Source organism: Ostrea edulis, chromosome 5, assembly GCF_947568905.1.
Source record: "Ostrea edulis chromosome 5, xbOstEdul1.1, whole genome shotgun sequence".
NCBI classification, from domain to species: domain Eukaryota; kingdom Metazoa; phylum Mollusca; class Bivalvia; order Ostreida; family Ostreidae; genus Ostrea; species Ostrea edulis.
In genome coordinates, this window is record NC_079168.1 from 11,690,917 (window position 1) to 11,716,493 (window position 25,577).

General features: G+C 34.5%; 1 protein-coding gene across 5 annotated transcripts in view; it reads right to left on the bottom strand.

Moving 5' to 3' along the window:
* Positions 1-2,739: 2,739 nt before the first annotated feature.
* Positions 2,740-25,577, bottom strand: part of LOC125650708 (uncharacterized) — a 47,905-nt gene continuing 25,067 nt past the window's right edge. For all 5 annotated transcript variants that reach the window (XM_048879223.2, XM_048879220.2, XM_048879221.2 and 2 more), the window contains exons 4-14: positions 24,367-24,474; positions 22,826-22,977; positions 21,773-21,924; positions 17,313-17,428; positions 16,577-16,705; positions 11,736-11,855; positions 8,260-8,330; positions 7,849-7,981; positions 6,509-6,586; positions 5,552-5,611; positions 2,740-5,398 (exon numbers count right to left, since the gene is read on the bottom strand). In XM_048879223.2, the coding sequence (XP_048735180.1) occupies positions 4,458-5,398; positions 5,552-5,611; positions 6,509-6,586; positions 7,849-7,981; positions 8,260-8,330; positions 11,736-11,855; positions 16,577-16,705; positions 17,313-17,428; positions 21,773-21,924; positions 22,826-22,977; positions 24,367-24,474 (2,060 nt within the window). In that variant the 3' untranslated portion in view covers positions 2,740-4,457. The remainder of the gene's footprint in view (positions 5,399-5,551; positions 5,612-6,508; positions 6,587-7,848; positions 7,982-8,259; positions 8,331-11,735; positions 11,856-16,576; positions 16,706-17,312; positions 17,429-21,772; positions 21,925-22,825; positions 22,978-24,366; positions 24,475-25,577) is intronic.

Here is a 25,577-nt window from a genome sequence, read left to right on the forward strand (position 1 = left end):
GTTCCGCTGAGACAATTCCGAACGTGTTCCCCTAAGGCAATCCCAAACGTGTTCAGCTGAGACAATCCCAAACGTGATCACCTAAGAAATCCCAAACGTGTTCAACTGAGGCAATCCCAAACGTGTTCAGCTGAAGCAATCTCAAACATGGATCACTTGAGTCAATTCTAAATCGTGTTCAGCTGAGGAAATATAGACTTCACATTCTCGCATAAAATGACACATGTTCATGATATGTAGTGTAAACCAGGAAAATAATTGTACATCGATATGTACAATGCAGTCAGATTCTTCTCCACAAACAAAACAACCCGTAAATATCAGCTGTAATAATGTGGCCCTCTCCGACTTTTTTTTGAGAAGGCTATGAGTTAACTCCTTAGGATCTCCATAATGGTGCAGATGCGGGTGATTCACCACCGCAACATTTTCGACCATTCTAAACATTTGCTGGCTTCTTTACGTAAATAAATAGGTATTCTGTTTCTTACTCAATATCTTTACAACCTGCAACTAACGATTTGTGAGACTCTATTCTACCGTTTATAACAATTTTGATCTATCCCAATTTCTGGATTAATATTGTGCGCCATGTTTGATGTACTGAAGCTGAACTTCATTGCATATTCCCATATAAGGTAGTGTTTACATCAATGGATAAGTATACGGAAGAGAAAGCAATTTTCTTCACAACAGCACCCCACTGGTCCTCGTAAATAGGGACCTTAATAACATCTTTTCAACTGTCTCCGTCAATAAGGACCTTTAAAACAATTATCAATTGGGTCTTCACAACAACTTTTCTCTTGTGTCTGTCAATAGGGTCTCCACAACAGCACTCCAATGGTCCTCTTCAATAAGTTCTTCACAACTTGTCAATTTTCTCCGTCAACAAGTTTCTCATAACAACTGGTCAATTTTCTCCGTCAATAAGTTCCAAACCAAAAAGAGAACAAGTCCAGGAACTATTTGACCTACATTTAGCCCTAAAATACTTCACGGTGCACCAATGAAGCTGAAATGCAAATTGAATCTACAATTCGCTGAGAGGAATGTTTGAACTACATTTCAGGGCAATACCTGTATCTGTAACAAAAAACATGGAAAACTTTTACTTAGTTTAGCCTTAAAGTAGGTCATGACTCTTGTGCTTCTTTAGGGAGAATTTACCACATTTTGGGGCAATACCTGTATCCATAACGAAAAACAATCTGGAAAGCTGTTTGACCTACTTTTAGCCCTAAAGTAGGTCACGGTGCACCAATCCAGCTCAAATGCAACCTCCGAGAGGAAAAGTCCGCGACACTATTTGATCTACATTTAGCCCAACAATATGTCACGGTGCACCAATCCAGCTGAAAAGCAAACTCATTCTTATGCTTCTTGAGAGAGAACTGTGACCAAATTTCACGCTATACATGAACCCGTTACGGAGAAAAGTACTTATTTGACAACTGGCCTATAAAAATGTAACTGCGACTAAAAATGAAAACAGAAAATATCTACTTTTAACTTACACTTGGGCTTTCGATAAATCTTTTATAAAAACAAGTCAGGCATTCCCTCCACTGAAGTTGATAGAAAAAAAAAATCAGTATAATTTGGGTCTCAAAGTGACTGGGTAAATTTAGCCCCTGTCTTATTTTCACTGGTATCCTAAATGAGCGAATTTAAAACTGGGCAAATATAGAGTCATTTATTACTTTAGAACGGCCAAATTGAAATTTGGGCGAAATTATTTTTAAATGAGTAGATCTATGGACAAAATAACCCTCTGGATTCACCACTGTCTTTTGACTCTTTGCATACCTACACCAAACTAGCTTGACTTCTTTTAAAATTTGATGCACTTTTGCTTTATCTGGCTTCAATAAAATACGACTTAATTTGTGAAGACTCGGTCGTTTTAAAAAACATGACACACTATTCCGGATGTAAACATGATGAGGCTTTTCTTTTGTTCACTAATAAGCGAAATCAGTATCACAATCTAATTCACTGGGTTTAAATATAAAATGTCTTCAGATGATACATGTTCTAACAGTGTGATACAGAAAAGTGGTGCATTTTACAGCATACTGGAAAATTCATAACTTTAAAAAGAAGAGCTCAATTTTGCCTTAAAGCAGACTGGAATCAATATCATCTGTTAGACATCCATTTCTTGAATGTACTTTTAGCCTATTGCACATCTTTTTTTAAAAATGGGATGGTGTGCATGATCCATATAATGTACAGCATTATGAATCATTTTACTTACATGTATTTTTGAAAATATTTTTTCAAAGTGCAAAACAATTTTTTTAATATTTGCATTTGAAATATGTCAAATTTATTATAAAACATTATAAAAAACATAAAATGTTACAAAACAGTTCATCAAAATTAATATACAGTAAGTCAGTAAAACTTATAAAGATGCTGAACAGAACGTACATATCCTGTCCAACTGATGATGACCTTATCTCACATAGTTGAAATGACACCATTCTCTACATAACATAACTGCTGTCCACTTCTGAACAGATGTTTAAAACAAAACATACCATCTTTCTCTCTCTATAAATAATAGATGCTATGTATAGTCATGTATGTGCATACTTGTATTCCCATTCACATACTATAGAGGTACTTTAAATTTTGTCATATTTGATCTGCATGCACCGAATATCCTTAATTTTCTGTGATATTCGGATAAACTGCCTGTTATATATAGATAGTGCCTATCCTCATAAAACATTCTACAAAAACATCATCTAAAAAATGCAGCAATGATGTCATTTAATTGGGAATAAATTTTTTTAAAAATGCATTTGACAAAGTCTTAAGCACAAACATCACTTCTGATTATTGATATTACAAAATTAATACACACAATTTAATTTTTAATGACGACAAGTAACACAATCATAGGATATATCTGCCCCATAACGTACATAATAGGATATGTACAACAATAATTTCTCTTAAATCATGGCATAATGCCAGAAATTCACACACACAATGCATATCAAACAATTCTTCAAAAAATGAATTATTCCATCTGCATATCAAACAATTCTTCAAAAAAAAAAATAAAAAATTATTTCATCATAAATAACTGCAAGGATGTCACAGACAACCAAAATATGTAACATTTTCAGCAATAAATATTAAGGAACAAGAGGTACTGTGAGCAATGCTCACTAAGAATACCCCCCCGCTTACCCCAATCTCCCAAAGGGTGTTGGTAATAGGTAAAACTTCAGTATTATGATCCAAAAGGTATCTAGGAACACAGCATCTCCATGCCATGAAAAAAGCCGTTAAAGAATTTAAATGGAAACCATATCGCTACTTTGATGTCCAGTGCACGTGACCTTTGGACCCCAAAATCGATAGGGAACATCTTCATCCCATGGGTAGTCCATATGTATGATATGGTGACTGTAGGTGGAAAGGATAACGCTTTAGAACCCGGAAACCATATTGCTACTTCGATGTCCAGTGTGCTTGACCTTTGACCTTTTGACCCCAAAATCGATAGGGAACATATTCATCCCATGGGTAGTCCATATGTATGATATGGTGACTGTAGGTGGAAAGGATGATTTACAGCCCGGAAACCATATTGCTACTTCGATGTCCAGTGCGCTTGACCTTTGGACCCCAAAATCGATAGGGAACAACTTCATCCCATGGGTAGTCCATATGTATGATATGGTGACTGTAGGTGGAAAGGATAACGCTTTAGAGCCCGGAAACCATATTGCTACTTCGATGTCCAGTGTGCTTGACCTTTGACCTTTTGACCCCAAAATCGATAGGGAACATCTTCATCCCATGGGTAGTCCATATATATGATATGGTGACGGTAGGTGGAAAGGATAATGCTTTAGAGCCCGGAAACTATTGCGTCTACAGACGGACAACCCGATTCCAGTACACCCCCCCCACACAACTTGTTGCGGGGGGTATAATAATATGTTATAATTTTGCTAAAACTTTCATTCTGCATGAACATAAATGTATATCTAAATAACTTATACAGGTTGAAAAGCTTGTTTAAATCCACATCAGCTTTAAAACAGCACATTAACTGCATAACATACATTGTGACTCGCATGATAGCAGCAGCTGAATCGAGCAAATTTGTAAACATTTCTTATTTGACGAGACTTCTCAAGGGAGCCGACAGATAATGTAACCACTGGAGGAACGCCCTTTCAATAATAAATACTGCAAGTAATACGTCAGGAGTTTCCAGTCATTTTATTTTCCGGTAGACATTAACAAACAGCATCTTACCAATGTATGGGTTTCTCACAGATTTTTTTTATCCCCACTTTTTCAGAGAGTGCATAGTTCACTCCACAAACTGTGATCTTCAACAAATGGGAAAAGTTTAACATGGCATTCCCATTTCATATTTGTTAAGAAGACAGCTTGGTCACTTTATAATGGAGGTTATTCAGGTTCTAGTTATTTCCCTCCTGAAGCTCTAGACTCATTTTGTCCATGCTCAGGGTCGCCTCTTCCACGTCTTCCTCCATCAGAAGCTTGTCATGCTCGCCTACCATTACCGCCAATGAGCTTGCCGAGTTTTCAGATTCTGCTTTCTCAGATGATTCAGCAGTTTCGGCATTAGAAGTGGAAACAGCATCCGCATTCTCGCCAGCATCATCCACCTCCAAGTCATTGTCTGGCGTAGTGGAATGTGCGTTCATAGACAACATGGCAGCACTTGACTGATCCATTGAAAGATAGGTAGAAGGCATGTCACTCTGAGATGGATCGTTTACGTAGTCTGTTGGATTCAATGAAGGAAGCTCTTGGACTGCAGATACCTCATCATTCTGTCCACCCAAAACCAGTAAAGGCTTTCCGAACTGATCAATAAGAAGCCATTGATTTGTACCAGCAATGGCTACCGTCTTAAACTTCCCCATGTTACTCAATGGAGATAGGGGTGGTTGTGGTGAAGTTACTGAATGAGGTGCCACATTTTGTTGTGACTGCAAAGGAAAAAGATTCTGTGGGGATTGACCTGGCATGTGGATTTGAGAGGCGGGACTAGAGAGATGTGCCTGAGGGGAAGAAATTGGCATCTGGTACATGGATGATGTCGACTGATGATTCATGTTAGAATCATTCCCATACGACACGTTGCTCTGATTGGCAATGGATTCCATGAAACCAGGTTGTGTTGGAGAAGTGAAGGGGACGTTAGACGGCACAAGTACAGCAGGGAAAGAGGTCGTGGCAGCAGGGAAAGAGGGCGCTGTGGATGTTATGGCAAACACGTCAAAATTAGAATCTAGACTTGCTGAAGGATCAAACGCTGCTGCTGTATTGATAAGATCCTGAACACGATCTCCGTCACTGGGCTGTGGTGCTGTTATAGTGGCACTTGGTCTACCTACAGTTGAAAATTCAGTATGTAATACTTTACAATCTGAACCCTATCAATAAAACAAACTCCAGAGAATTATATGAATATAACTAAAGATAAATTCAATTTACATTTTCACCTACAAACTTTAAATGTGATATTTCAGTAACACCGACTTACTCGTCTTTTTCTTTTTTTGTTCCAGATGCGACTTCATTCTGCTTTTCGCTAAATTTGCACCTATTACAATACAGTATGCATTATAGAAAAGACAAGTGTATGCAGGATATGTATAATATCTGAATAGCAAGCTCTAGTTCTGCTAATTTAATATCACTGTCTAGATATCAATGATGTGCACTCCCGAGGTTTGCATAACAATTTTCATGGATCTATTAAATTTTCCAGCGTATCCTTTTAACATCATAGCCAAACTCTGTTTTCCTAACTTTAGGATTTCAAATCCAAAACAAAAAGTTTCTTGATTCACATATAACATTTGAAAGGGGCTATACTTTACAGAGGTTATTGTAGATTCCTTATTTTTCGTGAGTACAATGTACTGAAAATCGCAAAAAGAATTGTTTACGTCAAACCACGAGAACATGAATTCACACGTGAACTGTGATCATGAGGTTTTCAAACATGCATTTCATCAATAAGAAATAAAAATCCAGTAAGTGAGTGGGGTTTCTCACTAAATTACAGGATAATTAATTCCTTGCAGATGTTTACAAATCTACAGTAGTTTTTATTTTTTTTAGAAGAAAAGGATGGAAATTACAGTACAATTTTTTTTCATAATGCTTTTTTTAAAATTCACAAATGCTTTTTCATAACAGACAAAATACAAACTCTAAAGATTGATAACAGGAATTCTACGGATTTATCACACACCCGTTCCTTTAGATAGGAGGTACATAAGTAAAGAGAACAAGTTATGCATTTATTACACACCTGTTTCTTTAATCAGGAGGTACATTAGTAAAGAGAACAATTTATACGTTTATTACACACCTGTTTCTTTAATTAGGAGGTACATTAGTAAAGAGAACAATTTATATGTTTATTACACACCTGTTTCTTTAATTAGGAGGTACATTAGTAAAGAGAACAATTTATACGTTTATTACACACCTGTTTCCGACAAAATGTCTTGTGGTATGTTGCTGTAGTCCGTACGTTTTCTCTTCTTGCTTTCAATAACAGTCCTCTCTAAAATCAATAAGTTGGCATATAACAAGTTGGCATATTTCATGCTATTTCAAGAATTTGGGCACAAAATACAGCAGGAGTATGTTGTCATAATGAGTTACAAGAAGTCAATATGAATTAATCATTTCAATAATTTATGGATAAAATTTTCATTCTCAACTTATGCCCTTAATTCCTCTCATTTGATCATATTATCGAGCAAAGCTCGGACAGCCAAATGCCCGTCCGCGAAGCAAGGCTCTAAAGGTAACAAGTATGTAAAAGAAAAACTGAGAAAATCAGCAAATGAATAGAGATAATCTCTACATACGTTCACTGAAAATTTTGTGATCTATATGGGTGCCGCCATTTTGTTTTCTTTATTAGTTGCTTCAACAGTTATTCGTGTTTTAATTTTGAATGCCAAAAATACAAGACTGGCGTGCAATGGATTTCAAACACTCAGTTTGTTGAAATTGAATGGTATAATTATTACTGTTACAGTTTTTTGGCCTATCATCAAATAGAAAAATGATAATAAGACTAAATAGATGAACAAATTCCTGAGTTTCTTTAAATAAAAATATATGATATATTTAATTACGCTTACTTGAATTTGTTGGTTAACTTTGTTTAGTTTTAACTGTCTTTAACATTGCAAATGGGATGTATTGTTGTTGTTTATAATTGTTTGATTTAAAAGAAAAATAAGTCGATGCTAAATGTGACGTCACAATGCACGCTTTCCGTCGGCGTTATATTCCATGCGTTAAATGATAATGCGGATCCTGTAGTTATCCACATATATCCCCTTTTGATATTTAGATGATAATTGGCGTTTAGCGCAGGGGCAATTTCATAAATGATATATATTTTTAAATAAATTACGATTTACCGTACTTAACGGAATTATGATTATCACTAGGGACATGCCAAAGACCATTACATGCTTCGCTCGGTCCAACAGTCACACCATATATATATACATATATTACAATGTGAACCCTGTTTTAAGATTTACAACTGAATGTTCACTTACTGCAGCGAGAGTATCAGTTTGGAGAAGAATACAATGTAAAATTTTGTCAGAATTATGCTTGCTGAACCATTTACAACGTTTTAAAAACTTTCAGATATGAATTATGCTACATAAAGACCTTTTATTTCATTGAGTATGCTTTCTCCATCTTGTTTAGTTCAAAGGTTGAATTACAACAAAGGACTATCAAAGTTTCAGACAGACAGAATACAATCTTCCATTTCAGGATTTAATAAGGTCTTACCATCTGGTTTATACATGAATTCAATAGGTTTTGTTTGTAGATTGACTTTGCTGTCCGACCTGACAATAATCTTCACTACTTTGGGCTCCTCTATTTCTGTGTTTTTATATGGTGGTATTTTGACCTCCAGTACCTCAAATAGAAATAATTAATCAATCTACCAACTTCATATCAGACAGTACAAGAAAATATCATAATCCCATTTTAATGAAGTAATTAAATTTATGTAGTGATGCAGAGAAAAAAAAATACAATGCAAACGTAAGAAATCTACAAAAACAAATTTAAATTCAAACATTACGAGCCTTACTAAGTATAGAATCTTGTAATACCAGTGTCAACATGAGAAAGCTTACATTTTTTATTATGTATAGAATCTTGTAATACCAGTGTCAACATGAGAAAGCTTACATTTTTTATTATGGTCGGTTTTTCTGTTCTGACACACCATCCTTCGTTATCTTCAAATATGATTTCTATTCCTGTTAAGAAAATATGTAAATTTTAAAAATCAACACTTATACATGTGTAGTTATTATTAATTCTTCTGTTTCTGAAGGAAAACCTTTACATTATCTATTTATTTTCTCACCAATCATGTGCATGGATGTGAAATTCTTTGATAGATTTTCATCCTTGATAAATCTCTTGGTAATTATATTTTGTAAGACTTTGAATAAGGAGATCAAAATAATTCACAGTTCATTTTTCCTCGCCAAAATTGATAAAGAATGACACCCTAAAGGTAAATAGATTTTTTTTTAAAAATCAAAAATTCAGGTCAGAACTTTTAAAAAACTTATTTGCCAACAAAATCAAAAACAAAGTTAGAGTCTCATAACTAACAATCCTGACATGAAAGAACTATTTTCTCAGTTACAGATTTATTCACAGTGTCAGTCACAACCTCATTCAGTCAGTCACAATGTCATTCAGTCAGTCACAACCTCATTCAGTCAGTCACAACCTTTTTCAGTCATCAGTCACAATGTCATTCAGTCAGTCACAACCTCATTCAGTCAGTCACAATGTCATTCAGTCATCAGTCACAACCTCATTCAGTCAGTCACAACCTCATTCAGTCATCAGTCACAATCTCATTCAGTCGTCAGTCACAATCTCATTCAGTCAGTCACAACCTCATTCAGTCAGTCACAATCTCATTCAGTCAGTCACAACCTCATTCAGTCAGTCACAATATCATTCAGTCATCAGTCACAACCTCATTCAGTCATCAGTCACAACCTCATTCAGTCAGTCATAATCTCATTCAGTCAGTCACAATCTCATTCAGTCATCAATCACAATGTCATTCAGTCAGTCACAACCTCATTCAGTCAGTCACAATCTCATTCAGTCATCAGTCACAACCTCATTCAGTCATCAGTCACAACCTCATTCAGTCAGTCACAACCTTATTCAGCCAGTCACAATCTCATTCAGTCAGTCACAACCTTATTCAGTCAGTCACAATCTCATTCAGTCAGTCACAACCTCATTCAGTCAGTCACAATGTCATTCAGTCAGTCACAACCTCATTCAGTCAGTCACAACCTCATTCAGTCAGTCACAATCTCATTCAGTCAATCTCAATCACAGTTTCATTCTCAGTTAATCCCAAACTTAATAACATTCCCAATCTCAAGCACAGTCTCAATTTCTATCACTATCTCAATCAGACTCAATCTATAGAACAGTCTCAGTCAGTCTCAATCTCCGTAAGTCTTAATTTCATTAAATCTCACTCTCATTCAGGCTCACTCTCATTCAGTCTCATTCTTAGCCAGTTCTGCTCCCAATATCACTCTCAGTCAGTCTCACTCTAAGTCAGTCTCACTTTCAGTCAGTCTCACTCTAAGTCAGTCTTACTCTCAGTCAGTCTCATTCTCAGTCAAAGTCTCACACTCAGTCAGTCTCAATATCAGTCAGTCAGTCTCATTCTCAGTCAGTCTCACTCTCAGTCTCAGTCAGTCTCACTCTCAGTCAGTCTCATTCTCAGTCAGTCTCACTCTCAGTCAGTCTCATTCTCAGTCTCAATATCAGTCAGTTTCACTCTCAGTCAGTCTCATTCTCAGTCAGTCTCACTCTAAGTCAGTCTCATTCTCAGTCAGTCTCACTCTCAGTCTCAATATCAGTCAGTTTCAATCTCAGTCAAAGTCTCAGTCAGTCTCACACTCAGTCAGTCTCACTCTCAGTCAGTCTCACTCTCAGTCAGTCTCACTCTCAATCAGTCTCAATCTCAGTCAGTCTCACTCTAAGTCAGTCTCACTCTCAGTCAGTCTCAATCTCAGTCAGTTTTTATCTCAAATGTATTATCATTTTCAGTCACAGTCTTCGTAAGAGTCACACCACACATCATTAGTACAGTGGAGTCTCAGTAATCCGGACACCAACAATCCGGATGCTTAACCCTCCTGAATATTTGTTCGGATAACCAAATTTTTACACATTGTGCTTGGTTAATCTGGAAATTCATGTTTCAGATCCGAAAGGTCAGTTTTTACTACAAAACATGAAAATTGTATCAGTAATCCTGATAGTTTTTGTTTTAGCAGGTCAGTCACGGGCAATGCAAAGAAAACATTTGCCACCCTATTATTATGTGTCCCATCAAAACCTCTATTATCTTTGTGTTGACATGTCACATCAACAGCACAAGATAATTGAAACATTGTATTGCCAATTTGTGTACAATAATGCATCTGCTAAATGATAAACAAATCTGCTGCATATAATTTGATTGTCTACTTCAATAGCTAATTTTAAATAGATTAAATGTCACTATTGTATATATAATTTACTGAACTGCTATATGTATCAGATGTGCTTGGCCTTGAGTTCGTATTGATTTGTTCATATCAAAAGCATGCATAAGTGAGAATTATTTGAGAATAGGTGTGTGAATATGCAGATTCTGTCTTTATACTGTTAACTGTAGTGAAATACGTGTAGTTTGCACACGATCTGTTATTTTTACTTTAAATGCCACACATTTAAGATTGATTTTTGTTATGATGCTGTACAGTATAGTTATGAATTATGTACATATAAAATTATTTTCTTATTGCCCCTGCGCTAAAATTGTACATACATACAACTGTAATTTTGATTTCACTTGGAGTTCTGTTCAGTTATCAGCTAATCAAAATGATAAGTGCAAATGGCCAGATCAAAGTGGTAGATTATAACAAGCTTGAATGGTTTTATCCCCAGATATTGGCATGGTTAATTATAGAATATGAAATATAAGCAGTCAGATTAAATTTTGGTCAACTGATGCTGTCAGCTGTCATCATGTCCGCACCAACAATGAAGAGAAGTTAATAAAAAAGTGCGATTCTACATATCACAAAACTTGTGAAGACTTGTAAAATGAAAAAAATGTTCATGGATATTCAGTTTTCTCCGTATCACATTCCCACTCACATATTCAAAATTCATCATAAGACAATGCATAGCGAAAAAAGTTGGAGTTTTACACCAAAACCTTTTGTGTCTCGAACATTCCCAAAATAACTTATTTTACAGTATCTAAAACATTATGAAAAATAACTAATTTTACAGTATCTAAAACACTATGAAAAATAACTTATTTTACAGTATCTGGAACATTATGAAAAATAACTTATTTTACAGTATCTGGAACAATATGAAAAATAACTAATTTTACAGTATCTGGAACAATATGAAAAATAACTAATTTTACAGTATCTGGAACATCATGAAAAATAACTTATTTTACAGTATCTGGAACATCATGAAAAATAACTAATTTTACAGTATCTGGAACAATATGAAAAATAACTTATTTTACAGTATCTGGAACAATATGAATACATACATGTAAAACGTGTTCATGCATTTTAATTTGTGTGAGATGCTTTTACCTTTGGGTATAAAAGAATCTCCTGTGAGGATTACCAGCATGTTCTCATTCTGACTTTTGGATCCGGTGCAGTAATGAGCAAATGGACGAATGGTATAGACACTAAAACTCCTCCCGTCCTCTGGAAGAGCAACAACAATTCATTCATTGTACATGTACAAATCTCTATCTTATCAAGAATTAAAACAATTCTAATAGGCCAGAATAATCAGGTACATCAGTTTTACTGATCTGTTACAAGGATCCGTGCTGCTGTGGCATCAGATTATCAGGAAAAAAATATTCAGTATAAACACATTTTATTTCAGAAAAATACAGTTTTGAAGAAGGTTGCAATCAAAATATGCATTTTTGTTGAGTGATATAATAAAAAGTTTTATAGAGCTTGATTTCCTTCTAATAACAAAAGAGCTGGCTCTAGACTAGAGTACCCCCCCCCCCCCCCAATAAGAAAATAACAGTAAAGTCTACAGTAGCTTGGATCTCAATCTTATCATGATTTGAATGAGAGTGTTTCAAATTACTATTTTCTCCTTCATGATATTGAGATCCATCTACATGGAGCGCCAAATTAACATAAACTCAAATACTGTACAGTAAAATATCTCTATCTCGAAGTCCGAGGGACCTTGAAAAAACTTCGAGATATCCGGGGGTTGGAGATATCCAAAATCGATCTTGGATATTTTTTGAAGGAGGATATTTGATGCATAGTACAGAGGTGTTTACCCATAATTAAGAGTATCAGTATTATATGATGTTTTGTCAGTATTTTTCAGTAGTATGCGATGTGAGCACCGCGTAGTTCATCTCGGCAATTATTTCACACATCATAACCTCAGCCCGTGTAACTGACCGTTTATGTTCTTTTTCCACTGACTTTTGAGAGACAAAAGATGCCATAGACATATTAGAGTTTTTCATAGTGTTCAATTCCTTATGAGTTTTAGATTCAACATGTCTTTTGCAATCGTTCTTTCCTCCATGGCTGCATGAAAAATCACAAGAACACACGTTGCAGCGCACCATGCACACGCCACGTTTGGAAGACGTCAAACATGGCCACAGTTTTGAATAAGACTCCTTATATTTCTGATCACTTGTCTGTCGTCGTTTTTGTTTCTTTGGAGAGTGTTCATCATCAGAAAAGTCCAGCGGACTCCCCCGTTTCGACATTTCATTCCTTCTGCACGTTTCCCGCAAAAACCTTCGATACCTACTTTGAAAGCAAGTAACAGGAACGATCAATTTAGATGTATTCCGATAGACGCTTAAGTCGCTATCTCTACCGCGTTTTAAATGTGCACATTTAATAATGCTCTTTCAAGCATTCCACTGAAAAAAAATAATAATTTCGGAAACGGATCGGAAACCGTATTTCCGTGAAAAAATCCGTAGTCCGTATTTTACATTTAAAATCCGTATAAAATACGGAAAATCCGTAATGGTAAACACCTCTGATAGTATGGGAGTTGCATTGTAAACAACAACCCCGTTGCCGTTTCTTATAGTTTAATACAAGTTGATAAATTAATATAATAATTGTGGAATTTCAAAGACAAACATTTCGGTTTTTTTAATATATACATAAACATCCAATTGAATTCACAATGTGTTTCAAAATTAAGATGATCGTGCCTGTATGCTTACTTTAAGTTTACTGATGTCCAGGCTCGACTGGGATGTAGTTATTGCGTTGTAATGAAAGAACCTATCACGTAAGAAACAAAAAAGACGGATTTAAAAAAAAACACACCTTTTTATGTTTATTAAATAAATTTTCGTGTTTTCTTTGTACTAGTTTTAATGATGAAGCGTGTGTTATTAAATGGGTTATCGTTATTAAGAGCATTACCTTCAAGCGTACTTCGACGATTTTGTGCGTTTATCTAACCCACATGTTAATGATAAAGCGTGTGTCGTTCAAAACACCATCCCTGGAATTGGGAGTGTTAGTTCATAATTGGCGGTGAACTTTAGCCGGATTGTTGGAAGGCTTCACTAATCACCCAAGCTGTTGAATCATTTATTGCAACCTGGGTCTACTCAGAAAAGGCGAGCGTGGATTAGCAGTCATTAATTATAATTGATGTAGCCGCGGGTGTGAATGTGTGACTTAACGACACCAGGTATGGTAAGCAGAGCGGAAAATCGACTGCACTTCGAGATAAACCAGATGAATTTAGGGTATGGGACCTTGAAAATACTTCGACATAAGCGGGGTATTCGAGATTACCGTGTTTGAAATATCAGAAGTTTTTTTTAATCATTTATATAGGGAAAACGGCCGGGACCGGCGGTCAACTTCGACTCAAGTGGAGTATTCGAGATAAACCATATTCGAGATACAGATATTTTACTGTAATTGAAGATATCTTCAATTATTTGAAGATATCATCAATTCATTTGATGCGCGCAACAATCTCTTCAAATAATTAATGATATCTTCAATTCTGAATTATTGTGCGCATTAATTGAATTGATGATAGCATTAATTCTTCAGCTGAATTGATGCGCGCTTTAATTGAATTAATGATCTCTTCAAATGAATTAATCATATCAACAATTGAATTGATGCGCGCATTAAATCAATTGATGAGAGCAATAATTGAACTGATGCGTGCATTAATTCATTTGATGAGAGCAATAATTGATTTAATGTGCGCATTAATTCAATTATTGCTCTCTTCAATTGAATTAATGAAATCTTTAATTCATTTGAAGGGAGCAATAATTCTTTTAGAGAGAGCAACTATATAATTAAAGATATCTTCAATACAACACATTCACAATTGAATTAATGATCTCTTTAATTGAATTGTTGCTCTCTTTAAAAGAACTGATGCGTGCATTAATTCCTTATACAAAAGCATTGTAAATGATTTAAAGATATCTTCAATTGAATTTGAAGAGATCATCAAATTATTTATACCGCGCTCTAAATTAATTATTGCGAGCAACATTTCTACTAAATTGATGTTCTCATCATTTGAATTGAAGAGAGCAATAATTGAATTAATGCGCTTATCAAATCTATTATTGCTCTCATTAATTCAATTAATGCGCACATCAATTGAATTGAAGAGAGCAATAATTGAATTAATGCATGCATTATATCATTTATTGCTCTCATTAATTCAATTGATACGCGCATTAATTCCATTGATGAGAGCAATAATTGAATTGAAGCACGCATTAATTCATTTGATGAGAGCAGTTATTGATTTAATGTACGCATTAATTCAATTAAAGAGAGCAATAATTGAATTGATGATATCTTCAAATAATTGAAGATATCTTCAATTATTATGTTAATTTGGCACTCCATACATCTTGGTCCTCTAAACACTTGTTAACATTTCCTATCATTTAGAAAATAATTTACTAGTACTCCCAGTTCACCTCATTTGTATAAATAAGACTACTCAAAAACTGGTGTCTTCCTTGATTTTTGCTTTCCTTTATAACTTTTTTTCATTCTTGTAAGTAAAGGGCAAGTAAACTAAAATTCAAATTAAACAGGAGATTTACCTTCATGGTACTTACCTAATCTCAGAAATATTTAACAGTGTAACCTTATCTTCCTGTGACCTTGACCTCAACCAAATTACACTGACTATAAGCATATTCTGTGTGATACATTACTTAAAAAATGAATCTAATTTTGAAAATACATGAAGGTGTGAACTGCGACACCTCATGCCTACATACTTCATATATGAAGAGTGTTAGCGCTTCATGAAAAGTGCATGCCAGCGTGTTAAGTGTTGCAGTCCATACTCTGAAATATTTTCAAAAATGAAGTTTATTTCTTATATTCACATTCTACTTTCATGTCGGAATTTCCAGCCATTAAATTAAAATATGAGTACTTTATTTACCTGAATCCATACGCACATTGTTTACGATTGCAACACATTTCATTTATAGGAAATGGTTATCATTACAATTTGAAGTGATAGTAGAGACGTCAAAGGCAAAAACATTGGAAATGTAAATAAAAAAGTATGGCCTTCAACATACTAGATTTTGACCTTGACCTTTACACTATTGTCCAAGTATGAGCTTCTAATGTCACTACTAAAGAAGAAAGACAGACAGACAGACGGACGGACAAACAGACAGACATAAACACAGTGATTCCTTTATTTACACTGTCAACAATTCATCATAACTGTAAACCAACTATTATGTGCATTCTCTTTTAAACTCGTTAATGGTCAATGGAAAACTAGTCTGTGATGATTAATTTCTGTGATCAAGTTAACATGTTTTGTTTATTCCCTGCATGTTTTATTTTTTATGAACTACATGTATCAAAATCTTGGATATCCTCTCAAGAACTATACATAATGCTACTAATAATACATAATAGTTCCTGTGCATCATTTATCTCTTTCTACTTTAAGGTTAAATTTCCAAATGCATAAAAACTCTGTATGAAATAATACTAAAATAATATATATACTGTAAGTTCAAGGAATTCAAAGTGAAAGTCACGATACAAGAATCCTGAAGCAGGGGCAAATCACTCTAATTTCATTAGACAGTTAATTGCTTTGCAATGCCAGCATATCTTAATAAGGTAAGAGGAATTTAAAAAATAATTGCATTTATCTTAAAAACTTTTATTTTGATATGATTTTCCAAATGGTCCACTCTACATTTTTACTACTATGTTGCTGCTGACACTGATGAAGATAATTTAACAACCTGTGATGTTAATACACTGTATCTTTGAATTGAAGTTGCATGTGCAACTTACAAATATTTCTCACACTCTATTAGTAAAAGTTGATATAAAATTATCAATATGAGAGTTGTAGACCAAACTGAACTCACTAGCATTCAACAATCCTTCTGTCTCCTTCTGCAACATGAACATCTGTTGCCCTTCTTTGTAGAAGGCCTCCACCAGTAATGCCACACATTTACATTCCTTAACACTTTTATTCATATTCCAGTATCCAACTGCAAAATAAAGATTATACAATGAGATGATATCTATTTCATGTTTAACTCTACAGCCTAGGGCTAAAATTACAAAAAATTTGGGGCTAAAATTAGGAATTCCATAACTAAATTAGGGCAGTTTTAGACATTTAAATGGTCTTACTTTTGCCATTTTGACAATAATGAAACTCACAAAAAATACTCTCCGTGCAGGAAGGGTGTCTTCCAGCTATCATGGGCTACAACCTTAATACCGTAGTCACACCTTTGTCACAAAGTCATAAGCAATAAACAGCTTGACACATGGATTCACTGGTCAAATTTAGTTTGAATGCATTTTCAAAATTGCTAGAATAGAAATATATATTTTCAAAAAATAGGAATCGACAAGGCAAATTTGGGCTTTTTTTAGGACTTCCCTTGAATTTAACATTTTTTTACAGAATTTTAGCAAAACTAAAAAAAATTAGGATTTCTTAGGAATTTTAGGGTCACTGGACAGCCTGCTTCTTATTATCTTCAATACAGGTGACTCTTGAAAATTCAAGTCTAAGGGACCACAAAAGACTTTAAGAGATTGAGAGTTTAAGCCATCTCAAGTTACCTGTATATGAAAAGTACATACCTTTCTTCATATCTTCACCAAATATGCCAAGATGCTTTTCCATTAATTGCTTTCTTTTGGTGAGTTCTGCCTCATATTCTCCCCTTTTGGGAATTTTGATTGTCGCTTTACAGGACCTGTGAATTTAAAAAATACTGAGTGAAGATCCACTTCTAACTTTAACTCTGATATATAGCATGTATTAAAACTAGTGAGCAAGATATTCAGCGGAACACAAGTTTTCAGCCACTTTGTGCAGTTTCGATTTAGTGAATACATCTATAGCTAAATGTAATATGTTTATATACAGTAAAAAATTCACAAAAATTTCGGCATGGTGAGGGTTATCATACGCCTCATCAAATATGTGTACGTGGGTTAATCATTAAATATGTGTACTTTGGGTTAATCATTAAATATGTGTACTTTGAATCATTAAATATGTGTACTTTGGGTTAATCATTAAATATGTGTACTTTGGGTTAATCATCATTGCCCAAGAAGCATACCCTGGCCTGGATTTCTCCAAATTTTTAAAGAACTTAAGTAGAAACTTGGACTTAAGTATGAGATTTTACTCAAATTTTGACTGCTCAAATACATGTAGAAGAAAACTCAAGCTTAAGTTTGAGATTTTTTTGAGAAATCCATGCCTGATAAATAAATTTTTGTATTGCAATATGTACCATGTATATATTTTATATGTATGGCAATATGTATTGCAATTTACATTTCCAATGTTTTTGCCTCCGATATCTTTACAAATTACTGTGATAACCATTTCCTCATGAACGCACTGCAGTTGTAAACAATGTGCGTATGAATCTTGATAAATATAGTACATTTATTTTAACAGCTGGGAATTCCAACAGAAATGAAAGTAGAATGTAAATATAAGAAACAAATTTCAAAATACATGAAAGTATGACTTAAGGTAGGTCCTTAGTCCTGGATTTTTGGGGTTTAGGTAGCATTTTTTTGTTTGGAATCAATAAATTAACATTCAGAGTAATGAAAAAAGGCAAAACAGTTAAGGGTTTCCATATTAATTTTCATTACATACACCACTAAAGTCATATACCCCGATGTAGATTTTTATGAAATTCATTGGAAACAGTTATTTGTTGGTATTTTAATATAAAAACAACAAAATGTGTTTTGAATTGCATTTATTTATCGGGAAACATGTCAATAACTAAAACACATGTCATTTTCAATATGTTCATCAAGTTTTAGAATAATATGGGGAAAATTATTGAATTAGCGTTATTCCCCAAAATGTTAAAAACAAACAAATGTGGACACATTTTCCTTATAGCATGGTTTACATATCATTTTTTCTGTTTATATTTGTAGAGTTACATCTGTTATAGTTATTGGAAAAAATCCATACCTTTCCTTAATAATTTCAAATCTATAGCTTCCAGATTATGTATACCCCCATCAAAAACTGAAGTCTGGCACCATACAGCTGAGCTATTTAAATCACTCGGGATTAAAATTGTATGTAATTTCATGAAAAGACACAGATAATGAATCCTTATCACCTTGGTAAACTGTTTGTCAAAAATAAAGGAAATCTATTACATTATGGACTTGATAAATAATTGAATGAAAACAGAGTTATTGTCCTTGGATTCAATATTTTGAAACATATCATTGACTATTCAAATATAACTAAGAAGTTTGAAATATTTTATGGCTAACAAGATTTTTTACAATAACTATTGAAAAAGATTCCAACAAAATTTATGTTCCTATCATTAAATTATTGACTTTGCAAAATCCTATGACGTCACACGAGTGTGGAACTACGTTAATTGCAATGCTTCACACCATCATATTTTTCATACACTTTATGAAGTATACCAGTGTGTTCATAAGGCCAATTCAACTTAATTGATAGATTATCATCCCCGCCCACCCCTCAAAAATTGGCCCGCCCCGATTTTTTTTTTATTTTGCGAAACTTGTGATTTCCAGAAAATGTTCATGTCCAACTCAGGTTTTTACACTTTTTGTTTACATTTTCGGTATAGCAACGTGAAAAGCCACATGAAGAATATGGTTTCTTGCATTCTTACGGGCGTAAATCTTGAAGAAGTTTGGTATCTTCTTGTGTTTGAAATTAAGCTTAACCTGGAATTTGTCTGTGAAATAAGCATAGATTGATATCCATCTTGCATTAAATGAAGCACTTCTGTTGACAAAAATTCGTTTGTCATTAATATTTTTCTCAGAAATTAAAAATTGAAAAATTAAATCCTCCCACCCGCCCTATACTTTTTGGTGACCCTGGATGATAATCTATTTTCAGAGCTAAACCTTCAGTAGCATCTATATGTAAAACATTTCCTCCGTTATAACATAGCTAAACCTTCAGTAGCATCTATATGTAAAACATTTCCTCCGTTAAAACAGAGCTAAACCTTCAGTATTATCTATATGTAAAACATTTCCTCCGTTATAACAGAGCTAAACCTTCAGTATTATCTATATGTAAAACATTTCCTCCGTTATAACAGAACTAAACCTTCAGTATTATCTATATGTAAAACATTTCCTCCATAATAACAGAACTAAACCTTCAGTATTATCTATATGTAAAACATTTCCTCCATAATAACAGAACTAAACCTTCAGTATTATCTATATGTAAAACATTTCCTCCGTTATAACAGAGCTAAACCCTCAGTATTATCTATATGTAAAACATTTCCTCCGTTATAACAGAGCTAAACCTTCAGTATTATCTATATGTAAAACATTTCCTCCGTTATAACATCTATATGTAAAACATTTCTTCCGTTATAACAGAGCTAAACCTTCAGTAGCATCTATATGTAAAACATTTCCTCCGTTATAAATGAAATCATTAAAGGAACAATTTATCCAGCAAATATTCATTCATCATCTATAATGTAAAACATTTCCTCTGTTATAAATGAAATCATTCAAGGAACAATTTATCCAGCAAAAATTCATTCATCATAAACAAAAAAACACAACAACTTATGATGTAAAAATAAATAGAATTTATGTGAATCTTAATTAGTTTAGTTTGCTATTTTATAAAAACAAGAGGCTCACAGGACTAAACAGTCACCTGAGTACCGCAGTCAATACATAGACCTGTTAGGGAGTCTCATATCTGCATTTATAAGCCTCTTTCTAGAGTCTTTTGTGCACAGCTTAATGATCTTTCTAAATATGCATACAATTCCCATTCAACTACAATAGCAGGTAAGATGAAGTTTGAAGCATTTAAATCAGCCCTTAATCCCCCCCCCCCCCCCCCCCCACACACACACACAGGATGAATTATAACTGTAAGTTTGGTAGACAGCTGTACCTCACCTCTAAATGTGTATTCATCTTTCACTGAACATCAGAATTTCTCCAGCATTTAAGCATCATATACTCTCCAAGTTTTAGCTTCCCCTTACCCCTGGAATCAGTGCCCCTGCCCAAGAGGTCATGATATTTCCAATTTAAGTAGACAGCTACAACAGCATGCCTATAGTTTATTGCTACAAACCTATATTGCACAGTAAATTAAAGTATATTTTCTAAAAATAGAACACATTTTTACCAAGAAGATTTTAGAAAATTTAGCTTTTTTTGTTGTTGCAGTTTTGGCCCCCATCCATGAGGCCCTGGGGAAGCTAAGATAATAAATTTCACAAATTACATTCCTCCTATCCTAAAGGAGCTTCACACCAAAAAAAGAGAACCAATTACATTGTAGCCTTGTAGTTTTCAAGAAAAAGTTAAAAATATAAAATTGTTCACGACCAATGACAATAATTCACTCAGGTGATCTAAAACCAAAGATGTGTTTGTGAAACATTGATGCCCCTGTATGGTAGCAAAGTAATTCTGGTGCTCAACAAAAGGTCTTATCACAAGGAATATATATATATATATATATATGCACCTGTGAAATATGTAGGCCTTATCACTAACCATTTAAAAATTATGCTCATGGTTAAAGTTTTCCAAAAGTAGGTCAAACTCCAAGTTAATGGGGTAAAACATTTTGGTACCAAAGGAAATGTCTCGTCACAAGGAATACTCATCTGAAATTTGAAAGCCCTATCTGACACCATCCATTCAAAAGCTATGGCCATAGTTGAAGTTGCTGACACACAGACAATGCCCCCAAATCTCTGATCATGGGGGCTGGCATAAAAAAATAATTCTGAAAAATCTATTTGTCATTATTCTCACAAAATTATCCTTTCATTACAAACTCTGTAATTATACTAAAAAACAACTGCAACAAAAAACTGAGAATTATCAGGTCACAAAAATTGTTTACCAATGCCATTGCAGCTGTAAAAAAATTTAAAGTGTGGTTCCAAATAGGGTATATAGTTTTGAGTACCTTTTGGGTACATTCAGGGTTCTTTTTAATGTACCCAAAGAGTACCCAAAGTGTTTTGAAAAACATAAGTCGTATAATTACATGTATTACTCACATTGTACACTTATTTTCAGCTGAAGGAGTAAATTTTTCACAATATACTCCATTTTTACACTTGTCTCCAATTAAGCAGTAAGGATGGGCCTTCTTATTGCTGGGGTCGATACAATGAATCCTCACGTAGGTCTCAGTGTGTATATTTATAAACTAGGAAAAGGAAAATATCTGTTCAAATCACACCAAGTGGCAAATTACATGTTAATTCTATAAATCTGATCAACAGTATGAACAAGAGGTACTGTGAGCAATGCTCACTAAGAATACCCCCCGCTTACCCCAATCTCCCAAAGGGTGTTGGTAATAGGTATAAACTACCTCTTTTCTGAGTGTAAAAAACAAATGGCTTGACAAACCGAACCATATTGCTACTTCGATGTCCAGTGCACATGACCTTTGACCTTTTGACCCCAAAATCGATAGGGAACATCTTCATCCCATGGGTAGCCCATATGTATGATATGGTGACTGTAGGTGGAAAGGATAACGCTTTAGAGCCCGGAAACCATATTGCTACTTCAATGTCCAGTGCGTGTGACCTTTGACCTTTTGACCCCAAAATCAATAGGGAACATCTTCATCCCATGGGTAGTCCATATATATGATATGGTGACTGTAGGTGGAAAGGATAACGCTTTAGAGCCCGGAAACCATATTGCTACTTCAATGTCCAGTGTGCGTGACCTTTGACCTTTTGACCCCAAAATCGATAGGGAACATCTTCATCCCATGGGTAGTCCATATATATGATATGGTGACGGTAGGTGGAAAGGATAATGCTTTAGAGCCCGGAAACCATTGCGTCTACAGACGGACGGACAGACAGACGGACAACCCGATTCCAGTATACCCCCCCACAACTTGTTGCGGGGGGTATAATAAATACTAAATGCCTAAATCACTGGTTACAAAATCAACTTAAATCACTTTGATTTACGCCATTACCGTATCTAAAATCATTAAGAAATGGATATTAATCACTATAAACATTGAAGAAATCGATATGCAACTGAAATACACTTTTAAGTTCAAGTTTTGATTAAATTTTTACCTTAACTGAAACCAGTTCCTCTTTGCCGATGTTCCGATTATTGAGTTCCGTGTCGTATCTGAATCTCGTCATCCGGTTGAGAACATTGACTTCCATCGTACATTGCCTTAGACCATTGCTATGACTCCCTGGGCCTCTGGGAGTACAAGATTCTGCAACATAAAATTTAACATGGCAAGCCGTGTCCGCAAGTTTAATTCAATTTGGTTTAAATCATTGTCACAATCTGTTCATATACAGCAATTTCAACATGCTATGGTTGTCAACAGAATGTGAAATCAAAGCACAATTTCGATACCAGAGAGCCATAAGTATCATAGAGCCTATCATACAAAGTTTTCAATTTCAAATTATTGTTGTAAATATTCTCCATTTTTCATCCATATCCCATTTCTCTCAGGTATAGCATTCCTCCGTAAATTTCTTTGACCTTCATTTTTATCAGTATTCATGAAGTAAAAAAAACCAGAATTATCTGGGCACTGGCCACTGAAGCAAACCGATCACAACACATGACAGCTTGAGCATGTAATAGCTGAAGGAATTCCAGTCAGGTCAATGAGTAAGAAATACCCTGATGATTACGATTACATGTTGTTAATTACAAATTATGTATTATCAGGGTTTGACACTAAGGCACGTCCGACCGACTGAGTCTACTAAATGATAGGCCTGGTCGGGTAAAATGTCAATTTACTAGTCCGACTGGTCGTGTTGAAAAAATAAACAAGAAACTTTACTTTAAACCATAAGATATTTTATTCTTAACTAAAAAAGAATAACTGTAGACTTTGCGAGCAATTTTGAACCACATGATGACACAATCTCTATTTTTAGTTCTAATAAATAAGTCGCGGTTGGATGTAATGTTTTATGAAATCTACTCTATGTTAATGTGTGTAAAGTTATGTTTTAGATGAATTTATTTTCATTTTGTTTAAAAAACCCAGTTTATTTTAATCAAATATAAGAAAGTATTTATCAAATTAATAAATTACATCATAAAAAGCCATTTTTCGGTGTTGACATATGTGCAGGAATGCCTATATTCAAATACAACTGCTCGTCCTCAAGGAAAGATGTCCCAAGAGAAAAAAAGTAAAAGGTTGGGAAGAAACAAAGCAGGGCTTATGAAATAGAGATTATAATGAGCGGTTGAGGTCATTTTATTTTATATAGACTAGAGAATTTCCATGCCGGGTAGAATTTAAAGAAACAGAAAATGTGTTTGAAAATGAAAGCATTAAATTGAATGATGAGACTAAAGCTCTTTTTTGAGACAATTAAGTATGTTTTAGTTCATGCAAACTTAATGTTTGTCATTTGAATTAAGTACATTTAAATATGGAAAAACTATCAATTTCTGGAAAGTTGGTCAGGGCTAGTGGATGTAAGGTCAGGTCTAGTAAAAATCATTTGAAGTATAGCCCGACTGGTCTAGTGCTCAAAAAAGTAAATGTCAAACCCTGATTATGTAAGCACTTTTGAGCATACATATAGTGTATGAAAATAAATAAATGGTATTATTATTATTTTGTTACCTGTTATAGTACCAGTGAGAGCTGGTTCATCCACAATGTCCATGCCATTGCCTGCAGAGTCTGATGTTCCACGAATTTCTGTCAGAATTTGTTCTAATGTTTGTGAATCTACAAAGAAAAAAACCAGACAGTCGCAGGATATTTATATATACAGGGGAACTACATATACATACATGTATAAAACAAAAACTGGTTCCCCATCAGACAGTCACAGATATTTATATATACAGAACTACATACATGTATAAAACAAAAACTGGCTCCCCATCAGACAGTCACAGGATGTGTATTTATACAGAACTACATACATGTATAAAACAAAAACTGGTTCCCCATCAGACAGTCACAGATATTTATATATATAGAACTACATACATGTATAAAACAAAAACTGGTTCTCCATCAGACAGTCACAGATATTTATATATACAGAACTACATACATGTATAAAACAAACACTGGTTCTCCATCAGACAGTCACAGATATTTATATATACAGAACTACATACATGTATAAAACAAACACTGGTTCTCCATCAGACAGTCACAGGATATGTATTTATACAGAACTACATACATGTATAAAACAACAAGAGGCCCATGGGCCACATCGCTCACCTGAGTCACCTTGGTCCATATCAGAAGATTTTCCATATCTATTTGCATGTAAAACCGTAGTCCTTATTATGGCCCCAAACCTTCCCCTGGAGGCCATGGTTTTTGCAAACTTGAATCTACACTATGTCAGAAAGCTTTCATGTAAATGTGAACTTCTTTGGCCCAATGGTTCTTGAGAAGAAGATTTTTAAAGATTGTCCCTATATATTTGTATGTAAAACTTTGATCCCCTATTGTGGCCCCATCCTACCCCGGGAGGGGGGGGGGGGGGGGCATGATTTTAACAAACCTGAATCTGCACTATATCAGAAAGCTTTCATATAAATCTCAGCTTTTCTGGTTTAGTGGTTCTGGGAAGAAGATTTTTCCTATATATTTGTATGTAAAACTTTGACCCCCTATTGTGGCCCCATCCGACCCCCGGGGGCCATGATCTTAACAATTTATAATCTGCACTATATCAGGAAGCTTTCATATAAATCTCAGCTTTTCTGGCTTAGTGGTTCTTGAGAAGAAGATTTTAAAAGATTTTTCCTATAAATTTGTATGTAAAACTTTGATGCCCCCCTTGAGGCCCCATCCAATCCCCGGGG